The sequence below is a fragment of the Rhododendron vialii genome, chromosome 1a (assembly GCF_030253575.1).
Source record: "Rhododendron vialii isolate Sample 1 chromosome 1a, ASM3025357v1".
NCBI lineage: Eukaryota > Viridiplantae > Streptophyta > Magnoliopsida > Ericales > Ericaceae > Rhododendron > Rhododendron vialii.
In genome coordinates, this window is record NC_080557.1 from 12,652,807 (window position 1) to 12,670,998 (window position 18,192).

Consider the following 18,192-nt stretch of genomic DNA (forward strand, 5'->3'; position numbering starts at 1 on the left):
CTTTAGATGATCTTAGACAACATTATGGCCGTAAACGTAAAGATGCTGTAGAGAGCCTTGGCGGTAGTTTACTGCTTGCCATGTTTCACTTGTTTTCAAACAAAATAACTCTGCAAGGAGATCTCATTTATTCTCTAGTGTAATCTATGGAACAATACGATTTTCTTATGTTGATTCTTGCTCATGCAGTTAGTGCATCCACGCTTAAACACACTTGTAGGCGGTACGGGATCAAGCGGTGGCCTAATATTATAAGAAAATAAGGTAATTCCACCCTCAATCACTTATTAGTAATGCCGGCCTAGTAATCCAATCCAAAAAAAAAAAGTAATGATCATCATCGTCCTGTCAAAAGGTTACTATTTTTTTTATTAATATAACCTCCTTTCATTTCCTTCTATCACCTATCTTTCCCTAACAGCTATTTCTCTTCCCTTTTAATCTTTCTGATGTAATTGTTTTGTTTTTGTTCTCTCCAGCTGGGAGACCTCCTGATCAATAATATGGAGGAAAGAATCCATCACCAACATGGAAGACGCTGTCAACTAATGGGCAGACCGAGATGGAAAATCAAATGGTTGGTCACCTTAAGGAGACGAACTTTTCGATATTCTTGCTCTGGTAATTATCATGATATGGGTTTTTTCTGTCATATATGTACAATGAAAATGAAGGAGGAGGGGTTTCCTCTGAATGGGCATTTCAGCTAAAAAATCAATGGACGGTGTCCACCTCTTATCCAAATTCCAATGGTCCTGAGGTTCCACACCCTCATATAGCATCAACACAGATCCTAGGTGAGAATATGGGAAGTTTAGGAGATAGGAGAAATTTGTTTTGTTCACTGGAAGAGCATCTTCTGCAAGGACATATCTCTGGATCTATGTGGACAGTCCCTCCATGTTCAGATCCAGCTTCGAGCCAACACATACCTACCATTCCCCCCACAATGGGAAGTTCAGAAGACCGAATAAATTCGCTAGCTTTCCTAGAAGATGTTTTGCTGGAGGAAGATGTCTCTGGATCTCTATTAGCTGGACAATCCCTTCATGTTCTGAACCAGCTCCAAGCCAACTCATGCCTACTGTTCCCCGGACAACAGGAATTTCAGATGATTTGAGAAATTTGTTACTTCAGTGGAAGAGTCTTTTTCGGCGGGACATACCTCTGGATTTATTAACTGGACAGTCCATGTTCATATCCAGCTCCGAGTCAACCCATGTCTACTGTTCCCCACACAACAGGAAGTTCAGATGATTTGAGAAATTTGTTAGCTTCAGTGGAAGAGCCTTTTTGGGCTGGACATGTCTCTGAATCTATTAACTTGACAGTCCCTTCATGTTCTGATCCAACTCCAAGCCAATCCGTGCCTACTATTCTCCACACAATGCCTACAAATCCCGCATGATGCCTCTTCTCACAGAAAGGCAAGATACGAGGTCCATGAACCTAAAGGCGACATATGGGGATACCACAATAAAGTTTCAGTTCCCTCTCGCATCTGGAATAAATGAACTGAAGGAAGAAGTGTCAAAGATACTGGAGTGCGAGCTTGGTAGTTTCAACATTGAGTACGAGGATGAGGATTGGATATTAATGGCCCGTGACGAGAATGTAAGGGAATATCTGCAACTTCTCCCCTCATTGGCAAAGCAAGTAACCAAACTAAAGTTTCGTGAAAATGTTCCCAAACCCCGAATTTTTGTGATAGATTCGGATGTGATAAATTCAGATCATTGAAGTGGAAAAGGCCACAAGTATGTTCAGTTGTAGAATAATATTACATTGTTGATACCAGTTCCATGTTCTTTGTGCAACGGAACATCTCCTTGCCAATTTTTCCTATGCTAAACCAGAATATTTTTGGTAATGTTGCTTTCAGCAGGGCTTCTGTTTGTTTTGGCCTAGATTTTACATAAATTTAGCTGCTGACATTTGAGTTGTTTAAATCTCGTTTCATAGGGGTTTCTTTTTATCATCTTCTGACACTGGGATTATTTGTATTGGCCATCATTGTTAGATGATGGTGTGCGTGTGTGCATGGTGAGGATGATGAGATTTTGGGGACCATGTGCCTTTATAAAAGTTGTCATAGGCAGGGGAGGCACCTTCAATGAAGCGCAGCTAAGGTGCACCATGGCAAGAAAGGTGCAAAGGCGAGAAAAGGAGCAACTCTTTCAATTTTAATCACAGCCATAGGATCAAAGTTAGGTTAAACGTATTAATTAATTTTACTCCTTCAGCGATTTTAAATCTCTCTTCTCTTGATCACCTGAAACGAAAATAAAACAGGTATCATCTCGATTATCAATCAATCTTCTCTCTCCTCTCCTCTCATCTTTTCTCTCTCGATCATCAGTCGATTTTCGCTTCGCGTTTATAATCGAGATATATTATTCCATATATGAAAACATAAAAGCTTTTGATTTTTTTTTAATGTTTTAAGAAATATGTGTCTTTTTGTGTGTACATATAACTATGTTCGGTTTGGGTCTAGAGACCCAATCCTTTCTCTCTGTGCACTGTCCTTCATAAGTTTTCTTTTCCATTATTACTCTCATTTCTCTATCAATCTCTCTCCACTCATTACCCTAAAAACCTCTTTCAAAACCCAAACCAAATAAACTAATTATATTGCAAATGAAAATGAAAAAGTTTTTTTTTTAATGTTTTCAGACCAGTACACTTTATATACACACACACACACACACACACACACACACACACACACTCCTGACTTGATCCTGACTCATATACAGTCCGGATCAAGTCCACACCCTTATGGTCCGCACCCGTCCGCACCTCACATTTTCTTATTGAATTTCGATAATCCGAGCCGCTCAATGTGATCAGAACGTGATTTTAAGGGTACTCGCTTGAAATCAGCAAAAAAAATGACCGGGAAGGGTTTGATCTGAGCAGTTTTTTTTAAACGGTTCAGAAAAAAACTGCTCAGATCAAGCCCTTTCCGGTCATTTTTTTTGCTAATTTCTCGCGAGTACCCTAAAAATCACGTTCTGAACACATTGAGCGGCTCGGATCATCGAAATTCAATCGGGAAATGGGAGGTGCGGACGGGTGCGGACCGTAAGGGTGTGGACTTGATCCGGACTATATATATATATATATATATATTTATTTATTTATGTGTATTAGGCTATAAAGAATTGGAGTATGCTAATTTTCCTCTTTTTTTTTCGCTAAGGTGTGCCTCACTTCAAAAAGGCATGCACCTCGCCTAGGCCCGAACAGATTTTTATGCCTCGGTGCGTCTCTCGCCCATAATAGCTATGGACTTTACGTTATGGTCTGTGGGTGCATTGATGGCGGAGCTCAGTCCTAAGTTGTTTCTGCAGTGGTCTGCGTTTTAAAATATCTTTTAGTACAGGTTGCTGCTAGTTTTGAAACCTCATTTCTATGACGATCTCCGTGGGTTTTTTTTTTTTGGAAAGAAGCTGGACTCTGTGAAGCTATTTTTGGAGGATATTTATCTTTGGCTGGAACTTTATCAGTAATCAACTCGTCGGTTGATTTTTTTCCCCTTTGGCAAAATAAATTGTTGATGTTTTAGTGCTCAGTTGTTTTAAATTTTTGTTTTGTTTTTGGCGAAAGGATAATTGTTTGTTTTGACATTATGAATTTCTCTCATTCTTCTATCATCGAAACAATATGTCTATCTTGTTGACAAAAAAATTAATTTTATGTCAAAACAACTGCCCTAGTAATGTATAATCCCGGCTCAATATCGAAGTCATTTTCCATCGATTTGAAGTGTAGGAAATCTTCTTCCACTGGGCAGCAACCCTGCCGTTCTCATTTTTCCAAACACAAGCAATTGGTTATCCCTTCCCGGTCTCCCCCCACTACTTGCATACCTGTATATCATCAAATCATGCCATGACTGAACGTTCCTCTTGGGCATATTCTATCGATTGCCCAGCAAGCATCTCTGTACTCATTTTATTTATTTTTTTAGGGTTTTGTTAATGTATGCCCTAGGGGCATATGTTAGTACACATTTAATGATGCCAACTATATCCAAAATTGTATTGGAACTCCAAAAGGTAATCAAAAGGTCAGGCAACGTTTACTAGGAGAAAAATTTATTTGTGTGAGACCAAATTACCCCTTTTACTTTTCCCTCCATGCTATAATCTTTCCAACTCCTATTAGTTTTCTAGGTCCGCGGGTTTAAGAAAAAATAAACTCCTACGTATTATCTATTCTTTGGCTTTCGTGTTGTTTTAAAAACTTTTGATCAAGAGAATTTATTTCGTTAATTCATTTTGATGAGAGAAAACGTAAAGGTAAAAGTAAAAGAAGACAATATACAAAAATGTTTAAAAAAAGATAACATTAGCCCAAAATGTTTAAAATCTGGTTGACGGAAAAAATCAATAACTTGTTTCGCAATGTATTACTAGTATTTAGTTATTAAAAGAAGTGCTACGATTTATTTTCCTTATTTTGGGAGGTTTTGGGGCTTTCTGAGTTTTGTCTTTATTCAAAAAAAAATTCCTTTTGTTGGTTTTACGCCAAATTTTTTTGGATTATTGATTCGTCTCGATGAAAGTAATCATAAAAGTAAAAAATTATGACTGTTACCTAAATATTTAGGCTATATCTTAGATATTCCAAAAATATTTGGGTAAGAGTAAAAAAAATTACTTTTATAAGTTCTCTCGTTGAGACAAATCAATAATTCATAAAAAATTTGGCATCGCAAAAAAAAAAAATGAATAAGGATAAAACAAAACAAAAAAGCTAGGCTAACGGGAGACTTTCATTTACTTTTTCAAGCTTCACTCTAGCTCTTTTCTTCATTTTTTCCTGCTTAGAGTTCAACGGAATAAATAACTACTTCCTCCGTCCCTTTTTAAATGTCCTACTTCGTAATTCCAACTTATTAAAAAAACATCATCATTATACCTTTCACATCAACTTTTTCCTCCACTTTCCCTACTTACCCATCATCATTACACTTTTTACTCACTAACTTTTCAAAATGAAATCTACTTTTAGGGACAAAATAGACAATGTACCAACTTTTACCCACTAACTTTACCAAATGGACAATTATTAAGGGACAGCCCAAAATGAAATACTGGACTATAATAAGGGGACGGAGGGAGTAGTTGTTTTTTTATACCATTTTGGTGACTGATATGGAGTACCCATAGGGGTGGGTTTTTTTTTTTTTTTTGCTTAAACCCACAAGAGTTTAAAGACCCAGAAAAATAAAATGAGTTGAAAAGATAGCATGCATGGAGTGAAAAGTAAGAAGGGTAATTTGGTCTCACCATAAATAAATTTTTCTCCTAGTAAACGTTGCCTGACCTATTGATTACATTTTAGAGTTCCAATACAATTCTAGATATAATTAGCATCATTAAATGAGTACTAACATATGCCCCTAGGGCATACATTAACAAAACCCATTTTTTTAAACAAAAGTGTGAACTTGTTTAGTTCATTGTTTCCAACATAAAGATGAAAAATCAAGAGCTGATGGCCCTATCCCAAGTCCAAGCAACTGAGGGCTTTCACCCTAGTGAAAAAGTGCTTCCAAAGTACTTGCGAAGCGACGACAAATATATGTCCGGGATAATTGCTAAGGACAATCTGGACAAATTTTCGCACCTTGATTATTATGTTTGAAATGAACTGGACTAAAAACTATGGAAGAATTTAATGTTATCATTAACAAGTTTTCACTGTGGATCTTTTACAATCGACCCTAATGAGGTATCGCACCATATCCCCTCATGGTAGTCGTATGATTGGATACCGTTTTTTTTACAAATGTGTTTCAATCATATGTCTATCAACGTCCGATCAATGCGATTTTTGGTACACGTAATATGCTGAACTTTCCCAAAAAAAATAAACGGTTCAGTCCACAGACTTGGACTTTAGGGTCTGATGGTTACCCTGGTTTATTTTTCAGAAGTTTTGGGACGAGATCAGAGTTGATACTGTTTGGCGGTGAAGTGCTTTTTCCAGGGGGGTGTTTACCTCTTAAAGAAGCTCACACAAACATTGTTCTCATTCCTAAGGTTTCCCGTCGTGAATCCTTGACCCAGTTCAGACCGATTAGCACTACAAGAAAAATTGCATTAGGTGACGAATGAAAATCGTCGCAAATTGTATGTTTTTCGTCACAAATAATATAGGTGACGAAAAAAAATTTGTCGACTAAAGGTTGTCGAGGATTCCTACCTGGTGACGAAATCTATTTTTCGTCACCTATAGTGCCTTTTGGTGACGAAAAATTTCGTCATGGAAAAATGACTTGGTGACAAAATTTTCTTCGTCACCTATTGTGCTTTTTTGATGACAAAAATTTTCGTCACAAATTATTCTCTTTGGCTCCTCAAAGGTGACCCATCGGTGACGAATTTTTTTGTCGCGAAAGACATTCTTATATGTGAAAAAAATCTCACTTTCTTGCTCCTGCAGGGTTTTGAACCCGAGTCTCCTAAGTTTTGCACGCAAGCTTTAACCAACTACACCACACAAACTTTTCAACATATGTTTGAAATATCTAATATATAACACATACATTGAACATTAAAATATATTTTGAACACCATTTTGAACTATTAAACATTAAAATTAGCAATTTTAATAAACATGAAAGTCGTAGCTCTTTATGTTATTGTTCAAACCCAATTTAGATTATCTCAATCGAAGTTATGAGCAAAGAGTTATGCCCGAAATATACTTGGTGACAAAGCGTAATTCATAAATTTCGTCACCAAATGATAAATTTTTCGTCACTGAAAACGTAAAAAGAAAACGAAAATATTTTTCGTCGCCAAATTGGTTCATTTGGCGACAAAATATTTTTTTCGTCACCGAATAGTTATCTTTGGTGACAAAAAATAATTTCGTCTCCTTTTTTACTCTTTTGGCGACGAAAATTTTATTTCGTCGCCAAATAGGAGCCTTTGGTGACAAAAATATCTTTTTCGTCGCTAAATAGTTATAATTGGTGACAAAATAATTTCGTCAAGGAAGTTATCAAAACAATGACGAATTTATTTTTTTGTCGCCAAATATACTCATTTAGCGACGAAATTAAATTTTGTCGCCACTTTTTCGTCACTAAACATACTTTTTCTTGTAGTAGCCTCTGTAATTTCACTGTAAAGATTATCTCCAAAGTTCTTGCCAACCGTTGGAAGAAAATCCTGAATGGAATCATCTCCCCTTATCAATCTGCTTTCGTTCGGGGAGACAAATCCAAGATAATACCCTGGTTGCTCATGAAGCGTTCCACTTTCTCAAAGGGACGAGGAGAGGCAAACAGTCTTCCGTTAGTAAGGTTTATGATCGTGTCCAATGGGATTTTCTGGAGGCCATCTTGCGTAAATTGGGCTTCAACGACATCTGGATTCTGAAATTTCTTTTTCGATATCCAACCAATCACCAAGCAAGCAATAGGAATTGAAAAAATAAACAAAATGAACACCGGATATACCGTGGAAAAAACCTAAATGGGCAAAAACCAGAAATCAAACACTATAAAAACCGTTGTGCGGTATTTTTCATAAGTCCACTATAACACTTTCCAAACTCATCTAGTCCACTTCTAAGTTTCATAACCCACTAAGTCCACTAATAATTTTAATGACAAAAATACCCCACCTAAGAAACAAGGGCCTTGTTTGGCTAACAAGAAAATATATTTTTTCTATTTTTTTTTTGTTTTTGTTGCAATCAAGCCGCCGCCGCTGCCATCACACCACATATAACGTTATATGTTTAACAAAAAACGAATTTTTTATTTTTCTCGATTTTTTTTTATTGAATCCGTTACATTTAACGTTATATATGTGACAAATTTCTTTTTTTGTTTTTTCCTATTTTTCTTGTATTGATTTTTAACGTTATATGAGTGATAAAAATTTCCTAACATACAAAATTATATGTGTGGCAAAAAATTTCTAACATGCAACATTTCTTTTTGGTTTTTCTTGTTTTTAGTCTTTAACATTATATGCTGATCTATACAAAACATATAACATTATATTTGAGCTTCTGTAGTTCTAAATCTCACAAAAAATAGAATATATAACATTATATCTGAGCTTCTGTAGCTCTAAGTCTCACAAAACATAACATATACAATTATATGTTTTCAAAACAATATCATATCTTTTAAACAATATTATATATCTCAAAAAATAACATTATATGTTCACATATCATGCCACCATTATCTTTCTAAGTAAGAATGTTTTAAAAAAAATGACATTAAATAACAACAAAAACACACAAAAATATATTTTTTGTGTGACACGAAAAACACACATATAACCTTATATATTTTTTCAAAAAACACAACCTGCTCCAACCTTATATGTCTAGCCTTAGAAAAAACACACATATAATCTTATATATTTATTCAAAAAACTTAAGATTTTTAACCCTAGGAAAAACACACACATAACATTCACTTTGTTTGGTTTAGATTTTAGAAAGTTATTTTTGAGAGTTGGAGTGGTAATGAGTGGAGAGAGATAGAGAGAAAGATTTATTGAAAACTGTGCCGAGAGTTGAGAGTTACTCTCAAAAAGTCCATCCAAGCAAAGTGATTATGTATTTATTCAAAAACCTCCAAATCTGATGATAATCGGACATGGGACAAACAAAAGATCGGATCAACCTTCTTCACAAGCCTCAAGATTTCAAATACCACCACTAAGCTCACCATCATTTCAAATACCACCACTAGAACAACACCATTAATCAAAATGGGAAGAAAACAACAAACTACATAAAAGAGTTCACAGATCTACACATGTACAAGTCAAACACAAACTCATTTTGTTTGAAAAAGAAAGAACACAAAACTCCATCTAAAAGGCCACTGTGTGAAACCAGAGGGGCTCCGGCCAGTCGTTGGGCAATAGACCCTGGTCTCTGGCCCGTCATTGGGTTGGACCGGAATCAGGGGGTGCGAAACCAGAGGGGCTTGCCGGAATCGGGTGTGGCCGGTTTTGGTGCGGCCCAGGAGGGAAAGGACCCGCTTGAATTTCGTCACGGCAATGTCGGCCATGGCTTTGCAGTCAGTGTTTTGTTCCATGGACGAATTTTGGTCAAAGTTCGGAGGAGAGATTTTGAACTGGGCTTTGATCTGTAGGTACCCATCACGAGCTCCATGGCCATGGCGGCAGCGGCATCAATCGAGAGATAGAGAGAGAGAGGAGGTTGTGCTCGAGATTTGTTTTTGGTCTAGGGTTTCTGTCTATATGATAGCTTATATAGGAGGACATTTTTTTCTTGATTTAATTTCTTTTTTAAAAGAAGTGGACTTAAAGCCTTACTAAACTATATTAGTGGACTAGAGGGGTTACAAACATTAGAAATGGACTAATTGGGTTACAAGTTCTCTGTAGTGGACCATAGACCAATTTTTTATACAAAGTACCTTAACTACACAATTGTGAATCCTCACCAATTGACTCAAGATCGATTGCCGAATCCTCGTTCACCACACCCAGTATTTGATTGTCGCTGTCTTGACTCTTTAAGCCTTCCACAATACTTCGGAAATCCACCGAAGAGCAACTCTATATTTGTTGAAAGAAAGTTGAGAACACCTACTGGAGTTTGACTGTAACTTCGGAAACTGCGTGAGAACTCCAATCATCCAAGAGAGAAATCTCCTCTCCTTTTCTATTTGCTGCTGCTGCGTGCATTCTCCATGCCCTAGCTGTGAAGAAAGTCCCCTTTTTATATATTAGTTATACCCAATCAATGGCTCGATCCATCTGGTCCAATTCCCACAAGTGGCCTAATTACAAACAATGATTTCTTCCACTCTAATCTTATACAGACTCATTCTAGAGAAATGGAGAGATGAAGCAAGACAGTCGACATTTCAATGAAAGTTTGTAGTTGCTTGTTTGTGAATTTAATTGCAGAGTGGCATGCCTTAGTGGTTTCTCCTTGTGTTTATAGACATTTAAATGTGAGCTCTGTTTTGATTGTTCAGATTTGTTGAGAAGTGTGGTTGAACTTGCTTCAGTTCAAATTGACAGTACCTTGGATTGGAACCTGGGTAAAGATAGATGAAAAATTACTCCAAGCTGCTTCTGGATTTATTTATTTGTGTGTCACTTTTTATCGCGGATCCTAAATAATTGGGGCGTAAGGCTTGTTTGGTTTTTAAGTAATTCTTTGTGGGTTTGATTTAAATCTAATTTATTTGTAGATCATTGTGACCTCTCAACATTGAAGGTTGGACAGAGAATGTGAACGGAAGATCTACACCACATTTTTTGAATGAAATGTTGCGGTTCAAGTCAGGACATGGTGATTTCGTTCGAAAAATCAATACATCGAGATGGCGTTGTAGCATGCTCTCTTACTCCAAAGTCCAAGGACAAAACAGGGGAATCAGTTAGTGCCTACTAGCCGGTTTTCAGAGCGCATTCCGATGATTAAGTCGGTTCTCAGTAGAGAAGGAAAAAGTACTTAATCCTCATATAGCTAGTAATGGTATACCTTTCTAGAGTACATTTTACAAAGAAACTGTACTCCTATTTGGTCATCACATAATTCTCAGCACGTACCTCATGACATCACGTGACTTGCGTGTGACCATTTTCTAAATACCTGTCAGGCATGACAATTGTCAGATGACACGTAGTTCAGTGACATGTGGCCTGGCCATGTCTCTTGGCGTCAACTGGTCAGGATTGTTTTGCCGGATTGAACCCAATCCAATCTGGCCCAACCCAGCCCATTGATCTTCCACCGGGCAGTGCCACGGGCAAAGGCCTCTTGGCGAACTATTCTTGGGCTCAGCTCATTCGGGCAAAGGTGTTCTTTTTTTTTTTTTGGGTAAATAGGCGAAGGTAATTTTTTTTTTTTTGGTAACTAATAGGCGAAGGTATTCTTTTGTTGTTGCTGTTGCAGGTGGTGGCCTGGGATTCAAACCTACATGCTCGAGAGGATAAAAGTTACTTGCTGCCATATTCCTAGCCTCTTGTTGCGATCTCTGGGTTTGACAAAGCTTGGTTGATGGTGTATTTGAATTATGAATTTGGGTTTAACACAAGAGGAAAATGATGGGGAATTAAAAATGAAATTTGGCTTCTTCAGTTCTTTTTTTAATTTTTTGTTATTCCACTGCAAACTGGTGCACATAGCGATTTCTTGTATAATGTGTCTGGATCAAAGATCTATGAATTGGTTTAAACAAGACCAAGGCAAGCAACGTAAACAAAAGTATGAGATAACTTATTGATGACGTCCAAATTTCGTTCAGCAAGATGCGAGCTCAAAGATCATAAAGGAGAATAGAGTTAGGAGCCCGGGTGACAACAAACAATTCAGATGTACTACTTTTATTTTCCAGAAATAGCTCATCATCAAAACTCCATATACTGATATAATGAGGGTTTTGGTAGTGTTCATAGATTGTGCAATGACTTTGTGACAAATCATTCGTAATTTCCCAAATCCTTAATTTAATAGACAAAAAGGCTTGTGATTTTTGTTCAGAACCTGATCCATCTTTGACTATTCCATCAATCGACGTTGAAAATATGTTAATCAAGCTTAGCGCAGTCCTATGATGCAATCCCCAATTTGTATCAATAGCACAAATAAGAATGCTCTCTTGATGCAGTCCCATGAATCATGATTGCATCGCCCACATGCAATCTTATCATATAGTACTCTACATAAATATTTTTACTCAAGTGTTTAGGCATACAAAAAAAAGCTATGAAAACATCTTATAGTGTACATTAAATGTACACCGTACACCGACTTGTGTGGGATCCGTTTCCAGGTCTCACACAAATAATTGGACCGTCCAATTTGATTAAAATATTTCTTAATAATCACTGTAAAAAAAACTCTCCGAGTCGAATGTCGGTATGGGTTTAATCAATTCGTTCTCTTTGCGATCCTTGAAAATTGAAGAAATTAATCAAGTCACAATCGATATCCAACTTAACTTATATTTTTCAAGAACTCTTTAGAAATATTTTATACAATAAATGACTTTTATTATTTGTACAAGACCCCGAGGTTGATTTTAAAAAAAAAAAACAAAAAACAAGTCTACATGTGGTGTAACTAAAAGTCTGGCTGGCATGCATAAAGGCCTTCCACGAAAAGTAGGAGTGTACGCCTTTATTCTACGCGTAAGTCTGTCCACACAGACTTCATCATTTTCTTCCCACTTTCCTCTCTGAGCTGTGCACAGAGCCTTTTTCTTCAGCCTTGGGTCGCACAAAAATGATCGGAGTCGCTCATTTTGTTCAAAATATGTCGTTTAAGGTCTCTGTAAAAAAAGAGCTTCGTTCAATATCGCTAGAGGCGTTAACAAAACACCCAGAAACACTTCAGAATTTAGGCTCCGATCATCTTTGTGCGACCCGAGGAGGGAGAAAAAGGGCTTTGTGCACAGCATGCTGTGCACGTAGCTTTTCTGTTCCTGTTTTTACTTGGTTGAACCAGTCTACCCACACAGACAAAAGTGTACAAATTATGCACAGATTTTTTTGTCGGGCTTGCCATGGGTTTCACACAAATGAATCGAGCCGTTCATTAAATGTAAAACACTTTTTTAAGGGTTCCTATGAAAAATCAGCTCAATCCGATACATATAAGTTCTCGACCCAATTATCTAACTTTTCATTGAGATTTCAAGAAAATGAAAAGTTAATAATTGGATCGAGCACCTATAAGTATCGTATTAAACTGATTTTTCTTAGAGATCCTTGAAAAATTGTTTTACATTCAATGAGCGGCTTGGATCGTTTGTATGTGATCCGTGATGAGCCCACAAAAGAATTTGTGCACAATCTGTACATGTAATTTCTGTGTGGACAGACTTTCTGTACTTGGTTACTTGCCTGGAACTTCCCATGCTGGAGAGAGAGACCCGTTTCTCACTCCAATTCCGAACGACCGTTTTCATTTTTCTCCATTGTTTATGCAGGAGATCGAACAATCTTCACTTCCTTCTTAATCTCTGTCTATTGGGATTCAAAAAAATTCAGCCATCACTCCATGTGCTCTCTCTCTCTCTCTCTGTGGTCTATCTTTGTAAAAGTCCCTCGATTGATTGATTTCTAATATCGCTTTTTCTAATGCATTTTTATAGTATCAGAGTTATGCATTCTTTTTACGAAGTTACGAATGGGGTGTTTATTTTGGTCATAATCTTGTCTCTTTGTGTGCTAAGAAATAACCCGCAGTGGCTCAATCGTCCACTGAAACTGAATATAGAGTTATGGCTCACATAGCTGCATGCTTGGTTTGGATTCAGCGGTTACTTTCTGAACTTCATGTTCCTGTGACTCCTCATGTTCTTTGGTGTGATAACTATTCAGCAACTGTTGGGCTTCTAATCTAGTCTTTCATGCGAGAAACAAACATCTCGAAATTGACTACTATCATTCTATTAGAGAACTAGTGCTTGCAAACAAAATTATACCTTACTATATTGGAACCAATGCTCCAATAGCTGAGGGTTGTCTGTCAACCAACTAATGGTTGGTGCTCCTCCCATTATTTTGAATGGGGCGTTAAGCATAGTCTAATGGTTGGTCATAGTTAAATAGTGGCCAACTCGCCATCCACTAATAAGTACTTAATTTTTAAATTAAAGGTTATGTATTGTGAGAGAATGACATGTCTCGTAAAGCGAAAAATAAATACTTAAAAAATAAAAATCTTAACGGAACAGAGCCTGGTTTGTGTTTCTTGTTAGCCAATCAAATGTCAATTGTATCTGGAATATATTGGGATTCTCTTGTAATCATCGAACATAATCAATGGAAAGTAAACCATTTCATCAATTGTTACTCTAGTTAGAATTTTGTCAGGCTGAAGTTCACAAAATCTTGATTCATCTTTTGCAGTGTGGATCTATAAAAAAAAATAAAATTAGCTTAGTGTTGTGTGCATAAATATGGATGCCTCGTGGGCAGAAGGATTTTCATCCTCTTCCTTACCCATTCCACCGCAATGGGTATACGACGTCTTCGTGAGTTTCAGAGGTGCCGATACTCGTAAAAACTTTACCAGCCATCTGTTTGCTGCTTTAGGGGACAATGGTTTTCGCACATTCAGGGACGACAAAGAGCTCGAAAGAGGAGAATTTATTAGCGATGGACTATTGAAAGCAATTGAGGGTTCTAGAATTTCTTTAATAGTGTTCTCAAAAGACTATGCTGGGTCGAGGTGGTGCCTTGATGAACTTGTGAAGATCATGGATTGCAGGGAGACTTTCAATCAGATTGTTGTGCCTATCTTTTATGATGTTGTTCCATCCAACGTGCGGAAGCAAACCGGGGATCTTCAAGATGCATTTGCTGAGCATGAAAAGCATTTTAGAGAGGGATCGAATGGCAAGGTGAAAAAGTGGAGGGTTGCTCTTACTGTAGCTGCCAATTTGTCAGGTCGACACTTGCTCAATGAGGCCAACGGGTATTTTCCTCAACCCTTCTGATATTTACAAGAAAATGACCTTAAAACAGCACCAGTACACACTAAATCCACATATTTGGAGGTGCGGGTGGAAACTTCATACTGTTAGAAGGTTTATTAATCTTAAAAAGTACTTAGTTGATGACAATTTTATATACATAAAATTTCAAATGCCTAGGACACACTTTGAACTTTGCAATTATTTGACATTTGTACTTGCCTTAGATAATAACAAGAGAAGGCCTTATTATGCATGACTTTAGATATGCCTAGAGAAGAACTTTGAAATAGGAGTAAGATTTTTTGACTGATTTCAAAATCATTGTTCTGCTTGCCGCAAGCTTACAACTAGTTTATTTTTTTGAGTTTCTAGGCCAAATATCCTTAATTGAGACTATTTTTTTGGCCAAAATTAGCATGATTCCTCCCATAGTCATGGATAATTCTAGATTTAATGAGTGCTTATTCTTGGTTTTTATGTTAATTGATGCACAAATTGGCAGAGATGAAGCTAAGTTAATTAAGATGATCATTAAAGATGTTAGAGAAAAAGTAAGTCCAACACATCTAAATATTCCAGACCGCCAAGTTGGACTAGACAGTCGTGTTGCAAAGCTCAATGTGTTGCTGAACATGGAATTCAATTGTGTTGGCATTGTTGCCATATGGGGCATGGGTGGAATTGGCAAGACTACAGTTGCAAAAAGGCTGTATAATATCATCCAACACAAGTTTGAATGTAGTGGTTTTCTTGCGGATGTCAGAGAAACTTCGCAGCGACCTAATGGTCTGGTTGAGTTACAAAAGAAACTTCTTTTGGCTATATTAAAAAGAAGTCATGAAGTAAGTAATTCTCATGAAGGGATCGAGGTTATAAAGAAGACAGCTTTCGGTCGAAAAAAGGTTCTTCTTGTTCTGGATGATGTGGATAATGTACAACAATTGAAGGCACTAGCCATAGATCGAGATTCCTTCGCTCCTGGAAGCAGAATCATCATAACAACAAGAGATAAGTCTTCGCTAAAAATCCTTGAATTGGGTGCGAATGAGATATATGAGCCAGAGAAATTGGACAAGGACAAATCCCTTAAGCTCTTTAGTTGGCATGCCTTTAAGGAAGACCATCCTCCAGAATACCATTTGGACCTTTCACGCCAAATTGTGGATTATGCTGGAGGGCTTCCATTAGCTCTTGAAGTTTTGGGTTCCTATTTCCGCGGGCAGAGCATACTTCAATGGGAAAGTGCAATAGCAAAATTAAGAAAAATTCCTGCTGATGATGTTCAAGGAAAACTTAAGTTAAGTTTTGATTCACTAAGCGAGCAACTGAAGAAGTTGTTCCTAGATATGGCATGTTTTTTTGTCGGAATAGGTCGAGATTTTACAGTAAAAATATTGAAAGGCTACGACATTTTTGCAAAAGATGAGGTTCAAAAACTAGCCAACCGGTGCCTCATAAACTACGATTGTCATGACCAAATTGTGATGCATGATATGATTAGAGACATGGGCAGAGAAATCGTCAGGCAAGAATCTCTTGATCCAGGGAAGCGTAGCCGATTGTGGTATCTTGACGATGTCCTTGAAGTTCTGAGAGATGGCATGGTGAGAGCCTTATGCATTGAGATTTTAATCAATTGTTGATGCTTCATTACTGCAATAATGCTACATGCACTTGTGCCCATTCTAATTCTGATTTATTTGACATGAATATTCCTAGCTTTATATTTTGTTTTCTTACCGAGGTTCTTTTTTCTTCCCTCATTATAAACTGGGTTTTTATATCAGGGAACTGAAGCAGTTAATGGCCTCATCCTAAACACTACCGATGTCCAAGTGAATGCGAAGCCATTTGAAAAGATGGACAAATTGTGGTATTGTGAGCTTGTCCTTGAGGTTCAGAGAGATGGCATGGTGAGGACCACACATCATGATCTTTTTATCGACTGTTCATGTTTAATACTACTGTCTGTACATTCTTAATTCCAATTCTCAACTTACATGAATATTCCTGGCTTTATTTTATGCTTTCTTAGCAAAGGTACTTTATTTCCCCTCGTTATGCAATGGGTTTTCTTATTAGGAACTGAAGCAGTACGTTGAAGGCTGTCTTATGAACTTTAATGATACAAAAGATGTCCAAGTGAATGCTAGGGCATTTGAAAAGATGAACAACCTGTGGCTGCTTCACCTCGATTAGGTTCACCTAACTACTGGTTATGAATATATTTCTAGAAGGCTATTATGGCTAAGCTGGAAAGGCTTTCCTTTGGATTGTATACCATGGAATTTTTCTATGGAGAAGTTAGTTGCTCTCGATTTGCGTTATAGCAGCCTAAAACAAGTTTGGAATAGAAACATGGTACATCCTTATTTCTTTCTCTATCCAACATCTATCGCATGGTATATTGTGTGGAAATTAACTTTCCTTGAATTCTTTTGGACAGATTCTGGACAAACTAAAGTTCCTTTACCTCAGTCACTGCTATTACCTAACCAAAACCCCTGACTTCTCTGGACTCTACTCTCTTGAGGAACTATTGCTTAATGATTGCAAAAGTTTGGTGAAGGTTGACGAGTCTATTAGATGTCTGAACAAACTTGTTGTCTTGGATATGAAAAATTGTACAAAACTTCAGAAGCTTCCCGCTGGCATTTTGATGTTGAAATCTCTAGGATGTCTTGATCTCTCTGGCTGCTCCAAGCTAGGAAACTTAGCTGTATTTAAAGGACCGCTATATAAATTATGGTGCTCATTCTTCTCGTCTTGGACATTGCCACCAAAGGGTGTGGATTCCATTGGGTTTTCACTCATCCCTGTCCAGGCCTCCAGTTGCTTAACGAAATTATATTTGAAAGACTGCCATTTGTCATGTCTATTGAAGGAAATAGGGAATCTAATCTCATTACGGACTCTGGATCTTAGCCAAAACAATTTGAGTACCTTGCCGGATAGTATCTGTAACCTTACTTGCTTGAAGGAATTGTTTGTGGAAAATAACAAGCTCTCACATCTTCCTAGTGAAATTGGAGATTTGGACTCTTTGGAGACTTTGGTACTTGAGGGTAATAATGGTTTTCGTGCCTTACCGGAAAGTATACGCAAACTTGTTCGCTTGCGGGAATTGAACTTGAATGACTGCAACCTGTCTCATCTACCCAGTGAAATTGATAGGTTGATCTCATTGGTGTCTTTGGGACTTGGACGTAATAGATCGCTTACCTTACCAGATAGTATCTGCCACCTTACTCACCTAAAGACCTTGGGTTTAGGCGGCTGCAACCTATCCTATCTTCCTAGTGGAATTGGTGGGTTGGTCTCATTACAGAGCTTGTATATTCAGGAAAATAACATCTGCACCATACCAGATAGTATTAGTAACCTTCCTTGCTTGGAGTCCATCTGGTTGTTTAATTGTGCAAAGCTCCGATCTCTTCCAAAGCTTCCAACATGTACTACTGTGCATGCAGCGCGTTGCCCATCATTAGAAAGCCTACCACTTGAATTGGATCAGCTAGGGCGGTGGATGGTGAACTATTCGGGATCCAATAAATTAGCTGAGAACAATTATTTAACTAGTCTCTTAAAACAACTCCCCAAGAGTAAGGTACTCTCTGTCTCTCTCACGCATTGAAATACTTTTTCAAATAAGTATTTTTTGAATCCAAAATGATGTATTATGAGAGAATGACATGCCTTCTAAAGCGGAGAATAAGTACTTAAAAATAAAA

The 18,192-nt window shown here is 37.4% G+C and overlaps 2 protein-coding genes and 1 long non-coding RNA gene across 7 annotated transcripts in view; 2 read left to right on the forward strand and 1 right to left on the reverse strand.

The window, feature by feature from the left end:
* LOC131302365 (disease resistance protein RPV1-like) overlaps positions 1–18,192 on the forward strand; it is a 310,054-nt gene that overhangs the window by 92,164 nt on the left and 199,698 nt on the right. The window contains exons 3-4 of one of the 3 annotated variants that reach the window (XM_058329019.1): positions 16,249–16,374; positions 16,908–18,068. The exons of 1 other annotated variant lie outside the window; for it this stretch is intronic. In XM_058329019.1, the coding sequence (XP_058185002.1) occupies positions 16,249–16,374; positions 16,908–18,068 (1,287 nt within the window). The remainder of the gene's footprint in view (positions 1–16,248; positions 16,375–16,907; positions 18,069–18,192) is intronic. One more of the 3 variants, XM_058328936.1, reaches the window with a different exon arrangement.
* LOC131302558 (uncharacterized) overlaps positions 1–18,192 on the reverse strand; it is a 59,844-nt gene that overhangs the window by 40,398 nt on the left and 1,254 nt on the right. The gene's annotated exons all lie outside the window — the stretch shown is intronic.
* The window catches only part of LOC131302428 (disease resistance protein RPV1-like), a 136,782-nt gene continuing 131,468 nt past the window's right edge, over positions 12,879–18,192 (forward strand). For 2 of the 3 annotated variants that reach the window (XM_058329092.1, XM_058329084.1), the window contains exon 1: positions 13,128–14,432. In XM_058329092.1, the coding sequence (XP_058185075.1) occupies positions 13,943–14,432 (490 nt within the window). In that variant the 5' untranslated portion in view covers positions 13,128–13,942. Of the gene's footprint in view, positions 13,041–13,127; positions 14,433–18,192 lie in introns of those variants that run through there. The other variant, XM_058329106.1, reaches the window with a different exon arrangement.